Source organism: Pollicipes pollicipes, unplaced genomic scaffold (assembly GCF_011947565.3).
Source record: "Pollicipes pollicipes isolate AB1234 unplaced genomic scaffold, Ppol_2.1 Scaffold_6138;HRSCAF=7277_pilon_pilon_pilon, whole genome shotgun sequence".
In the NCBI taxonomy this organism is placed as follows: domain Eukaryota; kingdom Metazoa; phylum Arthropoda; class Thecostraca; order Pollicipedomorpha; family Pollicipedidae; genus Pollicipes; species Pollicipes pollicipes.
The window spans coordinates 36,823,192-36,847,151 of record NW_023596818.1 but is presented as its reverse complement, the minus strand read 5'-3'; the positions used below and the strand labels follow the sequence as shown (position 1 = coordinate 36,847,151).

The window sequence follows — 23,960 nt, the reverse complement described above, 5'->3', positions numbered from 1 at the left end:
GGCGATTAGATGATGGTGCAAGTTCGCCCACAGTTAACACACAACAACCGACCACCGGGCCCGAGCGGCGTAGGCTTCCATGGCACCAGGGTACTGGGAAAAAGCGAGGTCGAGGTCACTCTGCCAATGCCGAACGAATAGCGGCGGCCAGGGCCGCTGGAGACGATACAGAGAGGTCACCGCGGCAGGCTGTCGATGACCAGCAAGTGGCGGCGGCCAGGCGACTCACTATACAAGATACTGGTGTTGCCCGCCGCTCAGCCGAAGCTCTGAGACCGGGGGAGCACCGTGGGGCGTTTCACCGCGGGCTTCCACACACACAGTGCTGCGTTACATCCGGGATCGCTTCCAGTTATTCCGCGCGACGATCCTTGGCCAGAATGACGCGTTATGCAGACACTGCGAAGCGCACATGCAGCGTTCCGCATCGTGAGGTGCTGGATCCGTGCAACACTTGAGTGAACCACGGGTGCGGCCGTCCATGCAGGATAAATGTGTTACGACCACCCGCAACTGCATGGCCACGATGTTTATAAGCTGCTGTTGCGACCGTGTAACAGCCTGGTCTATATTGGGGCCGCGACCTGTGCAAGCCCTGGACGTTTTGTGAAAGGGAAAATGTCATCTTGTGCTTTTTACTTTTTGGTAGATCAGACGCGTATGATTTGATCAGCAATACCGGTTTTCTCGAAATCCTTGTGAATTGCTTAGAATTTTGAATTGAAGTAGCTGCTTCTGCGGGAGAAATCTCATTGGACTCCGTGTTCTCCACCATGAAAGTAATACACTTGATTTAATCTCATTGTCGCTCCTTCCAGCGTGTGTGTTCTGTAATGTCAACAACACAATAATCTGCCAAAAGGCTTATTTCACAAGTGAAGCAAAAGCGTAAAACACCCTGCTTAGACAAAAAGATGAGCGACTGTGAGGCTATTACCCAGCGAAAAATTATGACACACACACACACACATACATATATATATATATATATATATATATATATATATATATATATATATATATATATATGATATCTACGAAACGCTATACTCTGGCTTTAATTTACCTCTTATGGCGTTTAACAGTGGGTCTTTCGAGGCGTACCTTGGCTTTGAGAATGGGAGCAGCATCACATGGTCTTTAGTGAAAGACTAATTCAAATTTCAACCAACCGACTCCTCGGTAACAGGCCCTTGCCGCTTGCTGGGCCAATCTGAAACGTTTTTTTGTCCACACCAGTAGAGGTGCCACGGCGGTTGTCATGGCGACGGTAGTCGTGACTGCAAGGAAAAACCGTAGGGATGTTACAAAGCGTTGTCAGCGTAATTTGAACTCGAAAATGATTAAAACTGATGTCCTTATGTTGTCTTCACGATGAAAGACGGGTTAATGAACGCTGAAATTTGGACACGACGCACGGACGCACGAGGCGGTTTTCCACAGGTATGTCGCGAGCCGCTGTGGTTCAAGGTTCGGGTGTGGCACGTGGCCGAAGGACTGTTTAGGGCCCAGTAGTTTTATACGGGGGGCTTGAAAATGTGAGCCACGACAAAGCCGACGAGCAGCCGTTCGAAACCGCGGACGCAGCTCCATGGGCAGGAGTAGGAGCGACAAGTATTTGACACATCTCGGCAAATGACGGACTGGGGAATCGCGTGGAGCCAGATGTGCGGTCGAGTCGCACATACCACGTGCCACCTGCAGCGCAGTGGCTGAGATGGATTTGCCGTGTTCTGACAGGTTGTCACGTTTCGTACTATTGCGACAGCCAGAGAGGGTAGAAGCGTGAATACAATGCCAAAGCGGCAATTAACGTACCGTCTGCAATTCACGAGGCAAACGCGGGTATGTGACACGCACGGTTGCGCCAAGAAACATTGAGAAAGCCGGGAATAACGGTATTTTAAAAAAAAATGGTGCCGAACACAACACGCTGTCGTTGAAACTGTCGTCAGGCAGCGGCAAACGTTACATGACTACATACACCGACTGATTGCCTGCGTTTGCAACCCAATTATTCATCGTTCTGTTTGCTATTGCGCCTAACCTTCAATTTACCTAAAGGGTTGTAATTCTACATTCTCACGTCCTCAAAATGTCATCGGATGATTGCCCAGCCGCTGCCGACTGGGCGGCGACTGGGCAATCATGGGGAACATGCTCAGAAAAACGACGAATCTCGCTTGCACGGCGTGTTAGCGGCGTCCGGCAGCCGTGATTCATTCATTCATTCGTTCGGGTGAAAAAATGTGAGCCTTAGCAACAATCGAAGGTGTTTCTTGAATCCTGTGCGTTCCGAAATGTCAGAGAAACCAAACGCAGTAAGCGAATAATGAGTTTCAGAGCAGACATTGGAAGGAATCATTACATGCAGCTATTTTAAAGCGGAACCGGCTGCTGTTGTAAAACAGCACGCCCAGTATTTCATAGGCTGTAGGTTTTGGAACCATTGCAAAGTGTGAAAACACAGAAGCATTGCAGAAGCAATGGTCAAGTTGCCAACATGTTGACTCTGCAGTGATGACTACCCCAAGCTTTTTCACGAATATAAGTTTTATATAACAAGGAAGGCCAAATTAGCTTGGTTGCTATGCTTGCATTTTTGAGCATTTCTAAGAATTTTAGATGGCGGTCACCGCTGTCTTGAATGCTCACTAATTTCCTTACTTTTATCTGGATTACACAGATGGTTGCGTAGAAGGTCTGAATGGGGATTACCATGGGTGCCGAGTAATTTTTTTTACTTCTTTCTTGTGCTTCGGGGTCTAATTCAGCGCCAAACCAGAGGTAAAATATCAAGCCCAGAAAAGACCTTTGGCGTGCAGTGTCGCGACATCTAAAAACACCTTAAGCACAGTGCTGCCAGCCAGCATACGTCCCATTCCTCTACTACTGTTCATAGTCGTCATCACTATGCACACCCAGCTCCCCTTCGTTGTCTCCGATGTCCATCTGTTTGCCGGTACAGCGGCTATAGCATGCGATTTCTCGCTAACGCTCACAGTAGTCTTTACGCCAAAGTCCAGCGCTCTGGCCGCTTCAGTTGCAGCGTACAACTCTGCCCGTCTTGTTTTCAGCTGCGCAACCGCAGGCCACTGCATCCAGGAGCACTTCGGGAGTAGCTGCTGCTGTTGGGACGGCCGGTATGATGGTGGAGGCTTCGTCGCTCTAACCGAAGTTGGCAATATTTCCAGCTTTTCTTCTTTGGTGGGGGGGGGGGGGGGGGGGGGGGGGGGGGGAGGGGAAGGCACGCGAAAGCTTGTTCGTGGGGTGGGGCTAGGAGTGTAGTGGGCCAGTTAGGTCTCCAAAGTTTTGGCCATGCCTTCTGCGGTCCCAGGAACTGGTCAGGCGATGCGGCGCAGCAGCTGACCGAAGTCAACCAAAGTCTGATCTCCTGACACTGCGGTCTCGCTGTCCCAGTGTCACCAGGCGTGCGCGCCCACCAGTATCCCCTCACTGACACGCTGGGGAGGGTACTTCATCTCTCATGTCTTCTCAGTTAGCAAGCATAATTTACCTGCCGCGAAGAAATATGGCAGCACCGCCTTGAGACAGTGCTGAAGGAGCGAGCCGACGTTCCCCCTTTCGCGCAGGAGCAGGAGCAGGAGCGCCAGCAGAGTAAGCCTGAAGATCTATTTTACTCACACGCTCTTTGGTTGGTGTCCCCTCTGTAGTTCGCCCTCCAGGCTATGCAGCTGCAGTGCTTGAAGGGGTCTTCCAGTCCAGAGGCACCTCAGCTATTATAAAGGCTCCGTCCGCTGAAGAGTCACGGATTTAGACAACGGCTGCCAGGCTCAGTTAGCAGTGAAACGTGGCATGACTGTCGAAAGTCCACCAGACTGAAAAGCCGGCCAAGTGGACGGGTTTCAATGCTTAGCAAGACAGACTGGCGGCGGGCTCTGCCCTGAGGTCTAAGACACCGGAACGTTCAGGCCGATGTCGACTCACCGTCTGACAGCCAGACACCCTTCCGTTTACACTTGCGTGTCTCTAAATTTGCATCAATGTTCTCGGGATGCAGTGCGCCCATCTCGCAGTCAACCTTCATTTGTACCAGACAGCACGCCTGGTCTATGGTAATGGTAAACCGCCTCATTATCACCGTGCTGCTGCGTGTCTTCCTAATGACAACCGCACGAAACTGGTAAGCGCAATGGCAACGTTTATCTCAAGTTCTAGTTAACACCACAGCATGGGCTTGTGATAGCTTTTTGAAATAGATAAGATGAAGGTCTTCAGGCATTTCAACAACCACCTCCCAGCAGGTGGATGTAGGTATGTATGCTAAGAGGGCGAAACGGAAAGGGGCGAGCGATCGCCGGCCTATTGCCGCCAAGGCTGCGAGCGATTCCCCCGGTGATGATACACGAAAAGCTGGCTTACAGATACAGTTCCCGGGATACAGTTCCCCGTGACCCACATACGTCCCTGGTAGTCAGCACACCACATCCTGTTCCCGTCAGACATCTCTCAGCCATATGTTGGACCCGCCAGCAAGTCCTGCGAGTGGCGCTGAATGCATCCCGCAATGATGCAGCCACAAGACGGAGAACACCGCAGGCCCTCGTGTGGGTGTTCAAGGGGCTAGCGCCGTGGCGTAGCGAAGCAGTCCTGTAAGCACTTGTTGTTACTGTGTTTTCTGATACTCAGGGATCGATTCAGCATAGGAGGCTGGAGAGGCCAAAGGCTTTTTTCGGAGTCCCACTCCAAAGTTGGTGCCAACTGCGAACTGTGCAAGGGTGTGACAAAATAGCGTGGCTTATGTGTTTTCCAAACCTTGGTACGGACCATACCGCGTCGGTGGTCGCAAAAACGAGCTCTTGCTGTAGTCGGTTGTCACGCTCCTTTAATGATATCCTGGCAGGGCTTAATCGTCAGCCAGACGTAAAGCTGGCGGCTTACATTCGTGTTAGGGTGTCCCGATAACCTTGGCTCACTCGGTTATAAAATTAAGTTCTGCAATTGGTGCTGTGGCTCCGGCTCCGTCTTCGGTTAGTTCCGACTGCCCCAGGCCTCTCTCGACCCCGGTCGCAGCAGCGCGCCCAGGTGCGGTGGCCTGGGGGGCGTCGTCACAAGATGGACCACAACAGCCAGCGGCAGCGGCGAGAGCGGCAGCAGCGGCTGCAGCGGCAGCGGCGGCGGCGGCGGTGACAGCGTCGGAGGCGGCGAAGGCAGCCGTGGCGGTGGCACCCCGCCCGCGGTGCGCCAACAGGACCGCGCTGGTGGCATCGGCCCGGCGATCCGGATGCGCCTCGTGAAGCACGCCCAGAGCCGGCCGTAGCGCCGCCGTAGGTCGGGGCACCAGAAGCCCAGCTGCCAGCCGTGCAGGAGGAACAGCAGCAGGCGCAGCACGCCGGTGATGCGCTGGGCGTTCGCGAACGGCAAGCCACTCACTAGGCTGGCACAGTCCACGATCATCTTGGGCAGCTGCAAGGCGCAGGTGAGCAGTGCGAGCTTGCTGATGGCGAAGAGCGCCTGATGGCGGCTGGAGGTGGCCATCTGACCGCCAGCCGCCTGCTGCCGCTGGATCTCGCGGTCCTGCTGCACGCCTCGCAGGCCGACGGTCGCGTTCACAACCAGCACGGCCGCTACCAGCAGGATGCTGATGAGCAGCTCCGCCACCAAGCCGGCGTACCCGGGCACGTGGTAGCTGTAGGAGCAGGGCACGGCGTGGGCCGGGGCGGGGGCGGTGAGGGCGTGCGCCAGATGCGGTGACGCCATCAGCAGGGCCAGAACCCAGACGCCGGCGTGCAGGAGCTGCACGCGGCGCGGCGTCAGCAGCGTGAAGTAGCGCAGCCCGTGCTCCACGGCCACGTACCTCTCCAGGCTAACGACCAGCAGCGCGGCCACGAACGCCGCGCCTGACATGTGGCGGGCGCATATCAGCAGGCGGCAGAAGGGCAGCGGCGGCGGCGCGCTCAGCAGCCGCAGCCCGACCAGCAGCAGCGTCAGCAGGCCCAGCAGCACGCCGGCGCCGGCCATGTGCGCGATCAGCTGGAACATGGGCCGGTCCCGCAGCGAGCGGCTGGTGACAATGGCCAGCACGGGAACGCCCGAGCTGGTGACCATGAGCAGACAGAACGCCACCACCACTCCGTCCATCTCCACCGACGCGTTCTTCGCGGCTCACCGCGACGGACGTTACCGAGCTTGACACGTCTGCAACTGCGGACAGTCCCTCCCGGAGTGGGCCGCGGGCGCCGCTCCACGCTCGCCGGTTGGCATGACGACTGCGCCGTCTGGTCGCGCTGCGATGCAGCGCCCCACCGCAGCTTTTAAAATTGACCAGGCATTCTGAGCTGGACAACTGGCGTACGGGGTTTGCGCGCCTTTCCTCCATATGGAAAACGCAAAAACACAGGAAGGAGCAAGCCATTAGGGCCGGACCAGGGTTGGTGTCCGCTGTTCGTTTGGTGTGAGACTGGGACCAGGGCTGGTGTCCACTGTCTCGTTGGTGTCGGTCTTGGACCAGGGCTCGTGTCCTCTGTCCTGTTGGTGTCGGGCTGGGATCAGCGTTGGTGTCCACTGTCCGGTTGGTGTCGGGCTGGGACCGAGGTTGGTCCCCGCTGTCCGGTTGGTGACTAGCTAGGATCCGGGTTGGTGTCCGTTGTCCTGGTGTCTGGCTGAGATCAGGTTTGGTGTCCGCTGTCTGGTTGGTCTCAGGCTGAGATCAGGTTTGGTGTCCGCTGTCTGGTTGGTCTCAGGCTGGGATCAGGGTTGGTGTCCGCTGTTCGGTTGGTGTCGGGCTGCGACCAGGGTGGTGTCCACTGTCCGGTTGGCGTCTGGCTGGGACCAGTATTGGTGTCCGCTGTCCGGTTGGTGTCCGGTTGGTGGGATTAGATTGGGCATCGACTTCCTTGACCTTCGGAGGTCATGAAAGATCAGATCATTTTCGACCGTGGCCACCATCCACGGTCACATACCCATTCAGAGGCACGAAGGATATTCTGGCTAGTTGGGTGACACTGACGGCAATTCCATCACCTCATGACCTCAAAATTGCAATTCCCCAAATACCATGGTATAAAATGCCGGCAGTCAACTAAGGTTAAAGCTTAAACCTCCCTTAGACCAAGATTATGCAAGATGGACATCACTGAAAAGCTGGCGGCTGGTGGCATTGTTTTGTGACATAGATATCAAATAGAACTAATGGGATTAGGCTGGTGAAACGTCAGGTAGCATTTCAAAGGCCAAGAATGCCAGATTATATTCAACCGTGGCCACTGTCCGCAGTCACATGACAATTAAATTCCGTTTAGTTGAATGACACTAGCGATAGTGCCCGTATCACCCAACATCAAAAGTGTGATGCCCGCGTTGTTGTAGTACAGCGAGGGGCAAAGGCCAACTGAGGTCAAGGACTCACGCGGAACGAAATCCTGTGCCAGGTTGACATCGCTGGTCCCTTGACCTCCCGACGAATCAAATGGTGGCATTTTTGCGAAGCGGATTGACCTGGTAGCGGTGTTGTTTATTTTTTGTTGAAAAATTAGTGTTTGTTTCATTCTGTCTAAACCCATTGGTCCCAGAATGACGTATGAGACGGATTTTTGAATCCCCATTTATTCCGCAAAAACCGGTACACAGAATATCTCTATCTCAAATACAACTCCCGGGACAAGAGGATTCACTGCGTTCACCTCTGAGGTCCAGTGTGGGGCGCCATCTTTGTGTGGTGAGTGTAAGGCGGGTGGGATGGATTCAGTGCTTCGATTATCGAGCGGGCGTTTGGGGAGGTTTACAAAGTGCACCTGTCGGCCAAAGGGGAGGCGCCAGACTGAATGTTTCCCCCGCAAGGGGTCTGGCTTCGGCCGGGATAGGGATCAGCAGAGACACGGGATCAATTTCCAAGTTGTGGGACGGGAGGTAAACGAAAATTAACCTGACTACCAAATTAACCTGAAAATCTCCCCTCCCTTATGTGTTCCCATCAGATTTTGGCCACTTCATATCGAAATTGGGTTAAACGGGTGATTTGTTTCATCAGAATACCCATCATAAACATTAGCACTTGCTTTGGTGTGATGGTGTTTCCAGATTGTGTTTCCACTAACGGTCCAGCTACCCAGTAGATATGGGTCATGGCTGGACCAAGTTGTCCCCAACTCTCTGAACTAAGCCCAGCACACGAGTACCGTGCCAAGCCACTGCAGTGGCCATGATCAAGCCACTCCTACCTTGGTCGTAAAACGCAACAAAACAACAGCAAGAATGAATGAAAGAAAGAAAAGTAGCGTGCACGACTATCGCCGAAGAAACACTGATGTGTTTCCACAGAGTTTGGGCGCGGCCAACTGGCGCGCCGTCCCGGCGCCTTGTTCACTTATTAAACCGTGGGATGCGTTCCTGCCTATCGCGAAACCGCTACTTGACGAGCGCGCGCCATGGTTCAGATTCACAAACCGCTACTTGACAAGCGCGCGCCATGGTCCAGATTCACAAACCGCTACTTGACAAGCGCGCGCCATGGTTCAGATTCACAAACCGCTACTTGACAAGCGCGCGCCATGGTTCAGATTCACAAACCGCTACTTGACAAGCGCGCGCCATGGTTCAGATTCACAAACCGCTACTTGGCAAGCGCGCGCCATGGTTCAGATTCACAAACCACTACTTGACAAGCGCGCGCCATGGTTCAGATTCACAAACCACTACTTGACAAGCGCGCGCCATGGTTCAGATTCACAAACCACTACTTGACAAGCGCGCGCCATGGTTCAGATTCACAAACCGTCAGCTCGATTTGTGCAAGAGGCGGTTAAGCAGCTCGCGGCACAGCACTGTGCGCGTCTTCACGCCGACCCCACGTACAGACAACTGTATCGTCGGGAGCGTGCAGCCAGGCGATCTCACCGCCGCGAAGACATCTGGTGAAGCACAGAGCCGATGAGGATCGGATGCGAGCACTACGTTATCCGTAGCATCCGTAGCATCATCGGTGGCAAAATGACCATCGCCAACAACATTTCTGAATGGGCTGGTAGGCAATGCCGGCCAGGCATTGACAGCGACTCTGGTGGATACACGAGGCCTCCGCATGGCTTGAGTGTGCGTCGGCTCCTTTCCCTACGGCATGTTTCGGAGCATGAGCTTAAGGGCGCCATAGTATCGATTGGCACCATCTGTGACATGATTGCGAGGACATGACGCTTTGCTTTGCTAAGTCCTGCCTACTAGTTCGTATGCCAGCTCTGCTGCATAGCATTAACAGAAGTTTTGTTTCTGGGATACTGCCAAGCAACTGGAAAACACCACTTGTGGGACTGATTGTTAGATCAGGCTATATCAGGGAACTTCAAGCCAATCTCGTCCATTGCTATAGTGTTGAGGCCTAAAGAAAAGCTGGCGTGCGAGTCACTTGCGGCGCATTGTTCATCGCATGCCCTGATATCTAGAACCAGCATGGGCTTCGCAGGGGTCATTTGACTGAGACGGCGGTCCCGATCATTTCAGATAGCATATTCTTTGAGCCAAGAACGTTGGCCTGGTAGCGCTGATGTGACCAATTCACCTATGAAATGTGTTTCATTGTGTCTATCACTACTTGCTTCTGCAAACACTGAGATTCCACATGTTACGGCCATGACTCTTCGATTACTCTTAGCGGCATCCACGATATACAATACATTAAAATCCAAGTCGCGACGTTTCCCCGATACGCTGCGACGTTCGTCGATGAATTCCACGTTGTATTGTACATAAAAAATGAGCGTAATCGTAAAGCTGGTGCCAACAGCTCACAGAGTGCGGAGAATTGGTAAAAGGACATTGACCGAATCTAAATTAACACGTAAAGGTCATGGAGGAAGCCCTTTATTTTATGCTCAAGTGGTTTACAAACGACGGGATGAAGGAAACCCTACCAGAGACTCAGGTAATGACTAGTTCTTGGGAACGTCGGTGCACAAGGCACAGGTGTCGACAATATAGTCCTGCACGGGAAGGTCCGTTTTGCTGATCGATCGCACCGAAGTAGGTACAACGTGTTTGTTATTTTGTGAAACCCGGTCTTGAACATCACAACTTCATGCAACTGTGCAGAAATGCAAGGGATTTTAGTTGACCTATTACACCATCATCATGTGATGTCAAAAAACCTCACCCATAAAACAAGGCAATCACCGGCACTGCCAACTTTGCTCTACTGCAACACTGTTTTAGGCGCAGCGAGTTTTGCACAGGTGCTGCGTTTGAAAAAAAAAATCAGCTTGAGTGATGGCAAAGCCTCTAAAGCAGCGTCGCTAACATTGCCGTCCGAAGGAAGTTAAGCCGGCTGAGCGTGGGTGAGCTCTTTAAGCGATCTGTATGCGTACAGAAGTATTATTACATGCTCACTGAGCAGCCACCTCAACAAACAATGCTGTTACGACCAACATGCGTTGTGCATGACATTGCAATGACGGGTGCTTCGTTTGCTGCAGCTTCGAACTGAGCGGGTGAGGGTCGTTACCCGTCCAGAGGCACAACAGCTTAAAACAGTGTACCCCAGAAATACAACAGGCTCGCAATATGTGTTCGTTGAAACAAACGGGGGAAAAACATGCCCAACAGGAGGGCATCTGCATAAGCACATTTTGGGAATGTTGAGAGCTGTTCTCTTGAATGGCACGTGGAAGAGTGCTTATGTTTTGATTTACATGAACGGAAATGTTTTGTTGATGGAATCGCGATGTGCCGAGAACGTATGTGCAGACTGGCTGCGGTAGGCACACATGCTGTGTGCACTCCATTCTTGTGAATAAATGCATAAATACGTAAGCAAATTATTGTCCGTACAACGCAAATCGGGCTAGAGAATGAAGTATAAATCTACAACTGCACCTCACATCCTTCCTTAACCCTTTAGTCTGCCCGAGGAGGAGGGGGGGGGGGGGGGGCGTGCACCAAATGATGTTGTTCGTGCTGCACGCGCGTGATAGCTGCGCTAAGCTTATAAAACTCGATAGCTTTTTAAGAGCTCATTGCGGGTGCAATGGTGTAGTTTTATGTGTATATGCGTATAAACGACTCTAGGACTTTTGTCGCGTAAAGGACGTGCTTTGGCATCTTCTATAAACTTGTATCCATTTGTTTTAAACGTGCTCTTCACCTACGTAACGTATTGCGTTTGATAATAAAGACACTCCAGTAACTGCTTTTAACATTACAACATCACTGCCTAGTTTGTCTTTTTCGTCATCACTATCACCACATCGCTACCTGGCTGGTTATTTGCAAATCGTAGCTTTGCTATCTACATTTCCTCTTTATTATAACTATGGAGTGATCCGGCTTAGATTATGGACACTGAAGAGGTGGACATGAAAAAGTGAGAGAGATGCGTGAAGGTCATGTGGCTCACGTCCCAGAAGACACGCCTGACCCACCACCGATGCCAACAACGCTGAGTTTCCAGCTCAATCATGGTCGTAAAAAGCCTTTTTATGACAAGTGAAGGTGACTGCTCTAATTTCTCATTTAGGTGAAACACTAATCGGTGGCTTACTGCTGATTTCATGTGATGAATAATAGACGCAAAGTCCGGTAACAGGTCATACCACGTGAAAAAGTGTATGCATAAGACAAAGCATAAGTAATATTTAAAACTGGTCGGTTAGAAAACTAGGTAGGAAAAAATAACGCCTAAATACTTAAATGCGCCGGAACAGGACAGCTGTTTTGCATAAGATATCTTTTATGCCAAATTCACCACCAAAGCTGATGAAGATACCTGAACAATTCAGGTTGCGATAAAGAAGTAAAACATCTTTAGGGTAGTTTAGCTATTTTGGGGCTGAATGAATGCAAAAGGAGCTATGGAGCTTTCTTACTGATACGAAATGGATAAAGCCGCCCGCTTTTTACGTTAGGTCTTTGTTAATTTTCGCCATTTGTCAGTGTTTTGGGAACAAATGACATATTTTTGCTGTTTGTAAATTAGTTAATAACTAACTTTTCATGAAAAATGGAACTGGTGTCGGAAAGCTCAGGCTGCATTCTTTTTAATTATAGCTCGCCTGCTTGACAAACGTATTTCGTATCTGCGATTAGAAAAATGTCTGGGAAATTTGTGCGTCCTACGGCGGCTGCTAACCTTAACCCACATCGCCAGCTGAGTGCACCTTTCTGGAAAGAAAATCCTAGGCCCTTTTGGGAAGCTGAACACCTCTTTTAAGTGTGCAGTTTATGGTGTCGCATGTTTCGGTGTGGTGGGCTTTGTGATATACGGTGCCATAATTCAGTCATGGTAAAATTCTCCTTGTAAAATGACTTTTACGGCCTTGCTGCCCTTGTTGATTCCGAGAGCAGTTATGTCTTTTGACCGCAAGACCATGTTTTCTTGATCACTGAAATTCTGAATTGAGCGACATAACTTAAGAATTGGATTAATGCTCACCCGATATTTCCGATCTATATCTGGTAGCACCGAACGACGCACCACACCCGGTGTGCTAACTCCCTCTTGTAGGCTGTCTGAGACACAGCTCAGGTCTCACCGTCAAATAACTTAACTGAGGTACGTAGCTCGAAGCAGCTATGCATGGTTTATAAATAGGGTGCATTCAACCCCGCGCCTCAACCCGAACGGTCCCCACTCGTTTTAGTGGTATCTCCTACTCCACTCACCCCAGTCTTGCATTTGTGCGCTGGTTGACTGCAGTATGTGCTATGCGGCAATCAGCGTGGCAAGGTGATACCTACAACGAACCTCTTCGTGAATGATACGAAATTAGCTTCGAACTGCACAAAGTGATCACAGTGATGGGATTTTGCAAAGAGGGATAGAGGCGCGAGAGACAGTACGAGCTCCCACCTTATCAAGCTCACTGACAAGTCGGGGAAGTGCCGTCGCGTAATTCCTCACGTAGATAAATACCCTACAGCACGTAGATGAGGGTGCTGGGCCCCATGAATGTGACGGGCATCCCCTCATGGAGCTGGCAAGCAAGAGGAAAGGATAATGGGAGAGAACTGGATAAGGCTCAATCACACGATGGGGAAAGCTTAAGTGACGAAAAACGTGACCCTTGCGGTTTTCCTACAATGATAGAAGCTTGGAGCAATCGCTTCTGGCTACCACCCGAATACTCACTGTTTCTCAGTAGGGCTCTCTAGACCCTGCAGTTAACCCTCATCCAGGTTTTTCTCGTCATCATTCCCCTGTCCTCGCCGTGAGGGGATGCTCCTCATACCTGCGGCCAGCGTCCTCAGCTTGAGCACATGCCGCAGCTGGAGGATGCCTCTCTGGGTGGGCAGGTTGCGATGGGCACCTCCTCCGGCTTGCCGATGAGCTAGGTCAGGTAGAAGCTCATGCTGTCTCGAAGGCCGTCAGCGATATATGTGAATTTTAACTTTGTTGTAATATAAAGCAAATTCTGCACTGCCTTTTCACAAATAGGCTTGTAACATGTCATGTTTGTGCACGGATTTCATATGCACCCGTATTTCATTTCATATAGGAGTTTCAATATGCATAGTTAAAGCATTACGATGTGCGTTTACAAGGCCAACTTTACCAAAATACGAGAGATCACACATTCCACGCTTCAAAGTCGTCCTGCTGGTCGCTCTACAAAAAGTGGCAGCAATTTTAACCAGGAACTTTTCTGTTCTGGATGAGGATGACAAATTAGTTTCACAGTCGCTGAAAGACTCAGAAATTACCTGAACGTTTTTGTTTTTAGCAGATATCAAATGCAATGGCTGTCTAGCACTTCAGCAGCATTCAAAGGATTAATAAAGTACAATTAATTGAGCTTAAGCTCCTGCTCCTTGCTCCTTGAGCTTGAGGCCTGAGCTTTCTGGCTTTCTAGCTTCTTAGCTTTATTTCCTGAGCTTTCTGAAACCGTTCCACTTTTGCTGACAACTAATATCTTGACTTATTTACAAGCAACACAACTATGTGTATGCTTGCCAAAATGCTGAGAAACGATGAATATCGGAAACGTTCAACATCAAAAACGGGTAACTAAATCAACCTAAAGTGGACCACAAAACTATCTGGATGTTGTTTATTGCTCAATGCCGAAAGAAAGATATATCTCCCAAACATTCGGGCTCCAGCTTTTTCACCATATCTTGATGTGTACGTAATTACAACTACGTGAACATGCACCTTTGTGGGGAATCGATTTAACCCTCCCCCAAGATTTGTTATCTAAAACAAGTTAAGTACGGTGTGTCTGCACCGCACCAATCTTTGTAAAGCTGCAGGCAATTGAATAGCCAACCTGCTGACATAAAACATTATGTCTACCTTGTAAAATAACTGACCTATGGAACGTCAAAGTCGGGACATGGCTGTAAGCGTCGGTGTTTCAGGCGACTCGCGTCTGACAGCATCGTGTTTTTGAGCGAAGAAGACCGCACGTCGGCCAACATTGAGCGCCACCAAGCATTGCCTTTGGTGATATTCCGGTCCGATTGTGATCTGTTCGCTGTGTTTACATCTGTATATGCAGCTTTTAGTGGTTGCGGCATGCCTCCGTTTCAAGGGCCATGTTTTGAGCGTCAATTCAGATGTTACCGGCCTTAATAAGCTTTAACATCGAAAAAGCTATGGATATGTTTTCCTATCTAGTTGAGAACCTCCAGCTCCGCCACCGAATTTTGAGAGAAAAAATGCTCCAATCCGGGGAGAACACGTTTTTGACGCATTTTGGTAATAAGTATTTTCGCTGTTCAGCTCGTCTTACATTATTTGCAAAGCAAATCTTTATTTTCTATCCTATTGAGGATTTGATCAAAGCTACCTTGAAAATCGTGTTAGATGAAGAAAGTTTCCATATTGAATAGTATGTGACAACTGGCCTCAGTGTAGACGGCCGCCACGTCGAAGACACCGAGGTTTTAGGTGCACTATATTTGATGACCGCCCATCTCCAACACCTTCAACCCTCGTGGACGCTGACAGGGAAACAACGAAACCTCGGAAATGGACAGACTAGACCTAGAACTAAACAGAGCGGAAACAGACAGAACAGAGACTAAAATTAGCAATACAAAATGAATACCAAAATAGCATGGATTGACTGACGCTAAATTAGACCTCAAGATAATCCCAAGCTAAGTGACTCAACAAACGAGAAGGGAGCACTAAATCAAACTAGAAATGCAAACGGTGCACCGACTACATCAATATTTATGTGTAAGGTGTCAGGGGACATCTATGTGCTAGCCAGTGAATGTTTGCGTAGTTTGGCGAGCGACGCTGACAGACGCTCGCGTTCCCCTCCATCTGCCCCAGGCACCTCATGCGAGGGACGCGGACGCGGAGGCCAGGAGAGGAGATGGTTACAAGAGAAGACCCTGAGAGCCGACGGCGCGAGAACAGACTGCCAGTGGAACGGACCGTGGGAGTGCCTATGCCGGGTATCAAATACAGAAGTGACTTTGGACGTACCGTGCGTACCAGTGACCCGGATGCGAGACATTGGAACAGCAGAACTTACACTGGTGGTAACGGCGTGGCCCAACCCTCATACCAATTCGAACTCGCGCTTCTCGTCGATCTGGCTATCTACGCTCGACCCTGCTACGTTCCACGACGATGGAGCTCAGACGCTCACAGTGAGGCTTGTAATGAATGCTGCCGCCGAAGCGTCATCAGCCTGTTTCAGTCCATCTGAGCTCGCTGGTTATGTTCGACATCATTCATCATGGCGCTGTTAGCAGTTGCGCCTTACCCGCGGCTGAGTAGGGCCCAGGTAGTACCCAGGTCTGCCAGTGCTCGCCTCACCGTGGCCACATCGCCACCGGTCAGCTCTCCTCACGTGGAACGGTCCTGTATGGTGACCACCTCCACCAGAAACAGAGCCTCCTCAGTCGTCTCAGTAAACTGACACCGCAGCCTCTGCCCAGAACCTGCCCACCGCCTCCCCGACCCCGAGCCGTCACTACTGCTACTCGGAGAGAGACAGCAGACCAGTCGCTGCAGAGTCAACAAGGGGACAACCCTCTGCCCAGGTACAAGACAGGTACAGGTACAGGACAGGTATAAAATAAGACAGCCTGTCCGACGGCAGCTCCTAAGATCCACGCCCTCTACTGTGCACGGAACGGTCCCAAACAGTCTTGAGTGTGACGTCTTGCACTCATCGTTTTTGAATGGCATGAATTAATCGTACATCTGTCCACGGTTCCGGCATCTGTCGTGATCTTATGGATGGACTTTAAAAGTCTTGTGATCGTTTTGCCGATAATGCGGCTTTATTTGAGCTCGGTGGTACTTGCCTGAAATCGGACACGAAAGAACCTTACATTGTTTTGTTTCGATCTAACATGGCATCCTTAGCATTCAAATCCCAGTTCCCCAATTCTGTGGTGTCGGCTAACCGGTGTCCGCGTTCATCGCTGACCTGAACTCTTTCGCGGCTCTGATTCTCGTGACAACAACCAGAACGAGTCGTTTTTGGGTCGGGACTTTTTCCAACGGTTCGGCTGTCTGATGGATGTCGCGTCCCGCCGTCTCGTGTTCCGTCGCTAGCCCAGTCGGCGACGGCCCATCAGCAACTCAAGCTCCGGACTGCGCGAAAACAACCCCGGCCGGGACTCCGTAGGTCAGGTACAGCGCGCCACGAGCAAGCAAACAGGGCACCCGCCGAGCAAAGATGGGTTGGGCGGCGCAGCGGGCCGGCAGGGTCTGTCGACATGCGGCATGATAGCACGGCAGGACTGGTCTGTGCTGCCGGGAGCGGAATGCGTCCTTAACGGTTATGCTGATGACGAATCTTTCGCGGGTCCAGAGTTCATCGAAGGTGACGAAGGTACGGATTTGCTGACGATGCCTGCTGTAGTGGAGGTTCAGCCTGGTCAGCCCCTCCCGGTGCTGTGGAGAAAAATGTCACAACCACATGTAACGGTGTAGAGAAAATACCGAATCGCATCGCTTGACTCTGACCTCCAATGTGAACACAGGGAAGGTGAATACGGCAGAAGTGTGCGGAAAGAGCACGGGCGGCAAAATCGTTGACAAGTTATCACCACCTGTTTGACGGACGAGTGGGGCTCACTACGCTGGTGCAGCACACCATTCCAACGGACGACCATCCGTCTGTCAGGCAAGGGCCGAGACGTATACCATCCCACCTCAGAGACGAAGTAAAAGCTCAAATCGATGACCTGGTCAGAAAAGGCACCCTAGAGAGAAGTAATGGTGCGTGGGCCAGTCCAGTGGTGCTGGTCCGCGAACGCGGTGGAGCCGGACTGCGTATCTGTCCCGGCATGCGCACAGTGAACAGTATCACCCAGGTCCCGGCCTACCCGGTCTCCGGAGTTGATGACGTTCTTGAGTCTCTGGCTGGCTCCTCTGCGTTTTGAATCCTGGATCTGAAGTCGGGGTGTAATCAGACGGAGGGCGCGCCGAAGTACAGAAACAAGACGGCCATCTCCTGCTCTGGGGCCTCTATGCCTGGAGGCGCTGCAGCTACGGTCGCGCCGGGGTGCCGTGCCCGCTCACCCGGCTACTCAACATCGTGCTGGACGGACTGGCGCCGAAGGAAGAACTGGTATACTTTGACGACGTCACTGTCCGCGGCGACTCGATCAGTCAGGTCCTGCAGCGCCTGGAGAGAGTGCTCAAGCGCCTCAGCAGCGCAGACCTCACTCTAAACCCGGTAAAATGCCAGCTGTTCCGACTAGCAGTGATGTACCTTGATCACCGAGTCCCCAAAGACGGAATCGGTCCCGATCCGGACAAGGTACACAGAGTGGTGGACCGGCCAGTGCTCAGGTCCAAAGAGGAGCTGCTTGCTTCCTGGTTACTTTCTGGTTGATTCTCGTTACTTTCTCGTTAACCTGGCCGGTCGCTTTCGCCGCCACATGGCCAGCATCGCTAAGATTGCTGCACCACTGAAGCAGCTGACACAAAAACATGTGCCATTTCACTGGTCGCTGAGGGTGAAGAGGCATTCATCAAGCTGATGGGCCTGCTGACCTCGGCACCAGTGGTGGCTCTGTCTCGATTTGAGGATGAAACATCGCCCTTCATTCTGGATACGGACGCATCTGCCCGTGGAATAAGACCTGCCTCCTACAGGTGCAACACGGACCAGCCTACGCAAGCGCTGCCCTCACAAAAAGCTAGAAAAACTATTTGGTGACAAAACGAGACCTTCTCGTGATTGTCACGTTTGCGACGCACTTTCGTCACTTCCTGTCGGGACGGAAGTTTGTTCTGCGAACCGACCACAGCAGTCTTAAATGGCTGCCCAACTTCAGGGATCCCCAGGGGGTGCTCGTCCGATGGCTGGAAACACTGGGTAATTCCAGTTTACTACGGTCCACCGCCCTGGTCTGACCCATTGCGATGCTGGCGGCATGCCCTGCATGCCACCGTCGACCCGAGAGGTCACCCGCCAGACGGCCCAGTTACCCAAAAAATGTCGTTTTCTCATGACGGAGCAGCGGCCGCGAATGCAATTGACACCGCCCCCGCCCCCGCCGCCGCCGCCACAGAAAACGCATACACCCCGCCCCTTCTCGATGACGGGTCCCCCGGGGGCGCGGAGCCCGCCGCCGCCGCCCCGGCCCCAGCCGCACGTTGAACGCATTCCACCACCAGGCGGGCGACGTGTGTATTTGGTCCGTAAGGTGCTCACCCAAGGCGAGTATCACAAGTTCGCTCGGTCCTGGAAACCTGCGGTGGTGCTTTCCCAACAGGTAAAGTGAACTGCCGCAATCAGCTGTGCGACGGCAGCTGCAGGAAACTGGTGGTCCACCGCAATCGATTGAAGCCGCCTAACGGTGGCACTGTAGAGCAGCAATCGCCGTCGGCGACACCAACACACCGGACTACGCCGGCGCGGCGTTAGACAGTCAGACGGGACGGTCGCAGCGCCAGGTGCCGATTCAGACAGTCACACCAGCACCGGCCGTACCGATGTCCACAAACAGACAGCAGACAGCTGGACCAGCTGAACCAGCAGCACAATTGTTGTGTCTGCCCGCCTCGCAAGGGACTGACGTGGCTGGGTGCCCGCCTAAGGAGGCTGATATCGCGAATCTCGCTCCAGCCCAAGCCGCGGCTGCGAATCAGCTGGCAGGGGCCGAGGCTGCGAATCCCACGCCATCCCAGGCCGCGGCTAAACCGCCTGACGAGCCGGCGACAGCAGCTCAGGGTCACTTATCCCGCGGCTTACGTCACCACTGTTTCTCCGTAACCTGGCGCCAACCAAGGAATCACCAACAAAACCGAATCCCCATTCGAATACGTACAGGTCTCCAATCGCAGTGTCTGTAGGGCAACCGCAAACAGCGGAGCGCCCGAGTCAGACGGCGTCCAGGTCGATTCAGTTTATGACTGCGATAGCTGGGTGCAAAACGATTATTCATGGTATATTTGTATTGTTTGTGTTGCCATGTTGTTTGGGTTAGGTGCAATGACGTGACGGATATTATTAAACGGCCTTTCTCACTGTCTAACTTGGCAAGCGCCGCTTACAGGCGCTCGCGTTCCCCTCCTCTCGCCCCATGCGCCCGTGCGGGGGACGCGGCCGTGGGGGCCAGGAGAGGAGGTAGTAACAAGAGAAGACTGAGAGCCACCGGCGCGAGGGCGGACGCGCCGGTGGGACAGACTGTGTGGAGTGCTCGTGACGAGTGTCAAATACAGAAGTGACATTGGACGTACCGTGTGTACCAGTGAGCCGGAGGCGAGACACCGGAACAGAAGAACTTATGTGTGTGTGGCAGGTTACCTGCATGTACGGGGCACGTCGTCAGCCATGTGTTATTAAATGAACAGTCATGTGTGGCATATGTATCTACTATCAGCACATTCACGTGTCTTCCGCATCCACCTGAATTGGGAATGATCTCAAGCCTTTCGCGTTTCTTCTACTGCGCTCGTAAATACTCAAACATGTGTTTCAACGTAGCGGGAGACAATTCGCCACACGTCTGGCTTCTGAAGTCCCCTTATTTAGAAATAAGCGTATCGTCTGACACAAAAGGCCCTACATTTCCTAAGGATTTCCTTTCTTTGTTATGGTAATTGTAAAGACCCTGCAGTGCTTCGGGCGCACACAATTGCAAGGAGAACGCCACCTATTGAGCAAAATATTGATTACTGTTTTTGTATCACATTTCCCGATGGTATTGCGCCATAGCTGACTTAAACCGTCTCGAGCTGGATGTAACAACGATTAATTTTTGGTTCTGAATGAAATGCAGCGCGTTTAGACGACACCTGTGATGGTTTATGATGCCACTTTACTGGTTGGTTATCCGCACACATATTACGTGTGCTCCCGGGCCGAGGTCCGAAACTCTACGTGCCATCGTGCATCAGCGTTGCCTGAAGCGCCACGAGGACCAGCCAGCACGCGTAAGCTTAGGAGTTGTAACCGACAAAGCGGAACAAATGTCCTCGAAAATGATTGTGCCGCATTGCAACATGGTTGGCACATCTCAACATCTCAACAAGTTTGCACTAGAATTGCTATCAATATGGGTCGACAAAATGACACTGGATGCTGTGTCGGATACGGCCGCACTCGGTATGCAGTAGCGCCACCTATTCGCCGCACCCAATCCGTGCCAGGGTTGAGACGTGGCTTTTAGTGTTCTGTCCATGATAACTTTTGAAAACATCATTCATCCGCCGTGGCACAATGCGACGCACAACGCTAGAGCACTATGGTTCAAGAAGGGGGCTTTTGCTCGCAGTCTGAAACGTCGTTCGCGATGGGCTGGTGTCGCTCTACCTTTTTGTAGTTGTTTCTGCTCGCACATTTGTTTCAACGTAGTATAATCCAGGAACCTGCAGGCGTAGTTCCAAAAACTTGGTGGTGGTGGAAATCCAGTCGCTGATATCCTTGTTTTTGTGTTTTATTATTGTTCTGTTGCTGCGATATTGTTTTCACGAAAACGTTATGATTCTTGAATCAGGTTTGCCTGACTTTTTGCAATAGTAACATGGATACCGACTCAACTCGTTTGCAGTGTACAACACGCACTGGGGATTATGCGTGGGAAGCCACCCACCGGGATTTACTCCTGGTGTGACTTATGGGGTTAAATGAGGGAGGGAGAGGGGTGGACTTCTCACGTGCGGCTCAAATAGGTGGTAGATTGGCTTATGCAATTAACTTCCCGAGAGACCAAGGGCTCCCCATTATGCAAAGCCCCCCCCCCAAAAAAAAACACCTTTGAATTCGTTAGCCCTCCCCTTTCCGTCAATTTCTGAAGTATTGCGCCACTGCAGCAAATATTGTCCCCAATGCGGCATCATGTACGACGTCCAGGCATCTGTGCATCTGTACTGGCTGGGCTGTCTCGCCGGCTGGACTTGCTGCACCGCTGTTGTCTCTTAGGTTGTCTCGCTGCCTCCCTGGTCTCCCCCAGGGTGTCTCGGTGCATCGCTGGTCTCCTTCAGAGCATCTAGCTGCCTCGCTGGTCTCCCTCAGGGTGTTTTGCTTTTTCGCTGGTTTCCCTCAAGGCATATCGCTGCCTCGATGGTCCCCCCCCCCCCCCCCAGGGTGTCTTGCTTTTTCGGTGGTCTCCCTCAAGGCATCTCGCTGCCTCGATGGTCTCCCCCAGGGTGTCTTGCTTTTTCGCTGGTCTCCCTCAAGGCATCTCGCTGCCTTGCTGGTCTCGCTCAGGGTGACTCGCTGTCTCACTGGTCTGGCTCAGGGTGTCTCGCTGCCTCGCTGGTCTGACTCAGGGTGTCTTGCTGCCTCGCTGGTCTGGCTCAGGATGTCCCAACGGCTACTTCTCGAAGGAGGCTTTCTTTGAAACTTTGCGATTTTGCGTTCAGACATAGATGAACGTCCCGATAGTTCAATTGGCTGGCGTCTGCGTTCCGACTCGGCCAGTTATCATCGCGTGGGATCGAGCCGCTTTAGGCAGAGACCTCTTGTCCCTGAGAGGAATGGCCTGCGGCCAGTTGTAGCGGCCACGCTTGAGGTCAGGAGACGTCGGAGGGTACGACCGAACGTTCCGATCATTCTGGCACGCTAAGCTTTCGACGTTCAATTTTGCCGTTGGCCCGGGATCTTACGATCGGATGGTGGTACGGCGGTTACGCAACAAGCAGTGCTTAGCGCGGACACGAATCCTCGAAATGCTTCCGACCAAGAGGTTCGGGCAAAAATCTTTTAAAGATACCAGAGGAGGATGCGGAATGAAGCACGTCATGACAGTCTACACTTAACCACTGGAATCGCACGCCATAAGTTTGGGAACTGACGATAAAAAGGGAATGTACACGATTAACGCGCCCTTGGGGTGGGGGTGGGGGGTCAATTTGACACTCCCCAAAGTTTTTGCCGGAATGATTTCCGAACGACGCGGCGTAGCCGTGCCAAATTTCGCATAGCTGTGTTCAGTTCAATAATGGATCATTTTGTGTACAAAAAATTTGGACGTACCTGGTAAGGTCACTGACCTATAGCAGGTCAAAGTCAGGCCATGGATTCTGCGAAGTCAGTTCCTATGGAATCGTTCAATCCGACACCACAACGGAGTGTAAGACAGTCATACATTTCTGAGATACTTTATTAGGCAACACAACGATCGAATTAACAAATTCCATTGACCTAGAGTCATGTATTAAGGTCAGACCATGGTTAAAAACAGCCTGTTTTATTATTATATGGCTTGCTGTATGCGGCAGTTTCCGCTGATCATTTCGAATTTATTGATAACAAGAACCGCATTATTCATCTTGCATGAACTTCTTAAAGGTCAGAATAGGTTACTGAACTAAAATGTTCTAGGTCAGAAGTTTTTAAGAAACATGCTGACAAGCGTTATCTTTGTCGCTTTTTCAAATGCAAAACTCAAAGCAGTCTTGTATGATTTTGGTCTCCTTGACCCCCGAAAGGTCAAATAGGTTACTTGGCTTAAATGAGGATGTGACCACCTGCTTAGAACAGATACTTAGGTTCAGGGGGGGGGGGCACTTTGGAGACCAGCCTGGAGTTTGACCTTGTTTGACCTTATTTGGCCCGAATGTCATGACCTAGAAACCTCAAAATTTTACCTAAGTGAGTTCTCGTGCAGGCCAATACACCATGTGAATGTGGTGTCTCTAGCTCTCTTAGTTCCTGATATCTCAAGGTGGTCAAATTGACCCCACCCGAGCGAAGGGTATCCAACTGGTCACCCAGGCGCGTGTTAAGATTTATCTGTTCAGCAAATAGCGTAATGCTGCTCACTTCAGAAATATGCGCAACCACAGAGCCATTCGAAATGATTGAATATTGTGGTATGGTAATTGTACGAAACTACATCAAACGCCTATTTCTTTTCCAAAATGCCGGTTTATGCTAAGCGCCGGGACAGATGTAAGCGACTTCTTCAAAAAAGGTCTACACGTTCTTCCTTCGGGTGAAAACGGATCGATCCGGTTACACTGGGTGGGGTGCAAATGGACTCTCGGTGCACCAACGCATATCTCTGACAGGCAGTTGTCTGGAGTTTTATATCGTGCTATAATTTGTGTCAGGGTAGACGTTGGATAGTTATTACTGTAGCAGGCGTCTCACTGCTTTACATACCAATGATTAGTACCACCGGCCGATAAACACGCGACAAAGCAGTCAGTCAATCAGTTCGCTGCCAATGATTCGGGTGGTGACCGTCGACAGCGAGCAACAGCCAGGCCAGGGTGATGACCGTCGACAGCGGGCAGCAGCCAGGCCAGGGTGGTGACTGTCGACGGCGGGCAGCAGCCAGGCCAGGGTGGTGACTGTCGACGGCGGGCAGCAGCCAGGCCAGGGTGGTGACCGCGGACGGCGGGCAGCAGCCAGGCCAGGGCGGCAACCGCCGGTGGTGGGCACGTCTCGGGAAGCGATTATCCAGAAGGACTTTTATTCTTGGACTCGTTTTCATTCTACGACTAGAGAGTGGGCCAGGAACTCGATTTTGGAATTTGGCCAGCCTGGGCAGAGGTCACATTTTAGCATGCTTAATGCGCAGGCAGATGCCTCCCCGATGGTTGACAGTGTCCCGCCACCTGAAGGCTTTGTCTTCTTGCT

General features: G+C 51.7%; 1 protein-coding gene across 1 annotated transcript; it reads right to left on the bottom strand.

Moving 5' to 3' along the window:
* Positions 1 to 257: 257 nt before the first annotated feature.
* LOC119105636 (somatostatin receptor type 1-like) lies at positions 258 to 6,102 on the bottom strand. Its single transcript, XM_037229094.1, has 4 exons — positions 5,970 to 6,102; positions 5,395 to 5,861; positions 1,819 to 1,821; positions 258 to 269 (listed from the first exon to the last, which is right to left on the bottom strand). The coding sequence occupies exons 1-4, from the start codon at positions 6,100 to 6,102 to the stop codon at positions 258 to 260; spliced, it is 615 nt and encodes a 204-aa protein (XP_037084989.1).
* Between the last annotated feature and the right edge of the window lie 17,858 nt (positions 6,103 to 23,960).

Coding starts and splice junctions, on each gene's coding strand:
- LOC119105636 (XM_037229094.1), bottom strand. CDS start 6,102: ATGGACGGAGTGGTGGTGGCGTTCTGTCTGCTCATGGTCACCAGCTCG. Junction 5,862..5,969: donor CGCGCACATGGCCGGCGCCG/GCGTGCTGCTGG, acceptor GCCACATGTCAG/GCGCGGCGTTCGTGGCCGCG.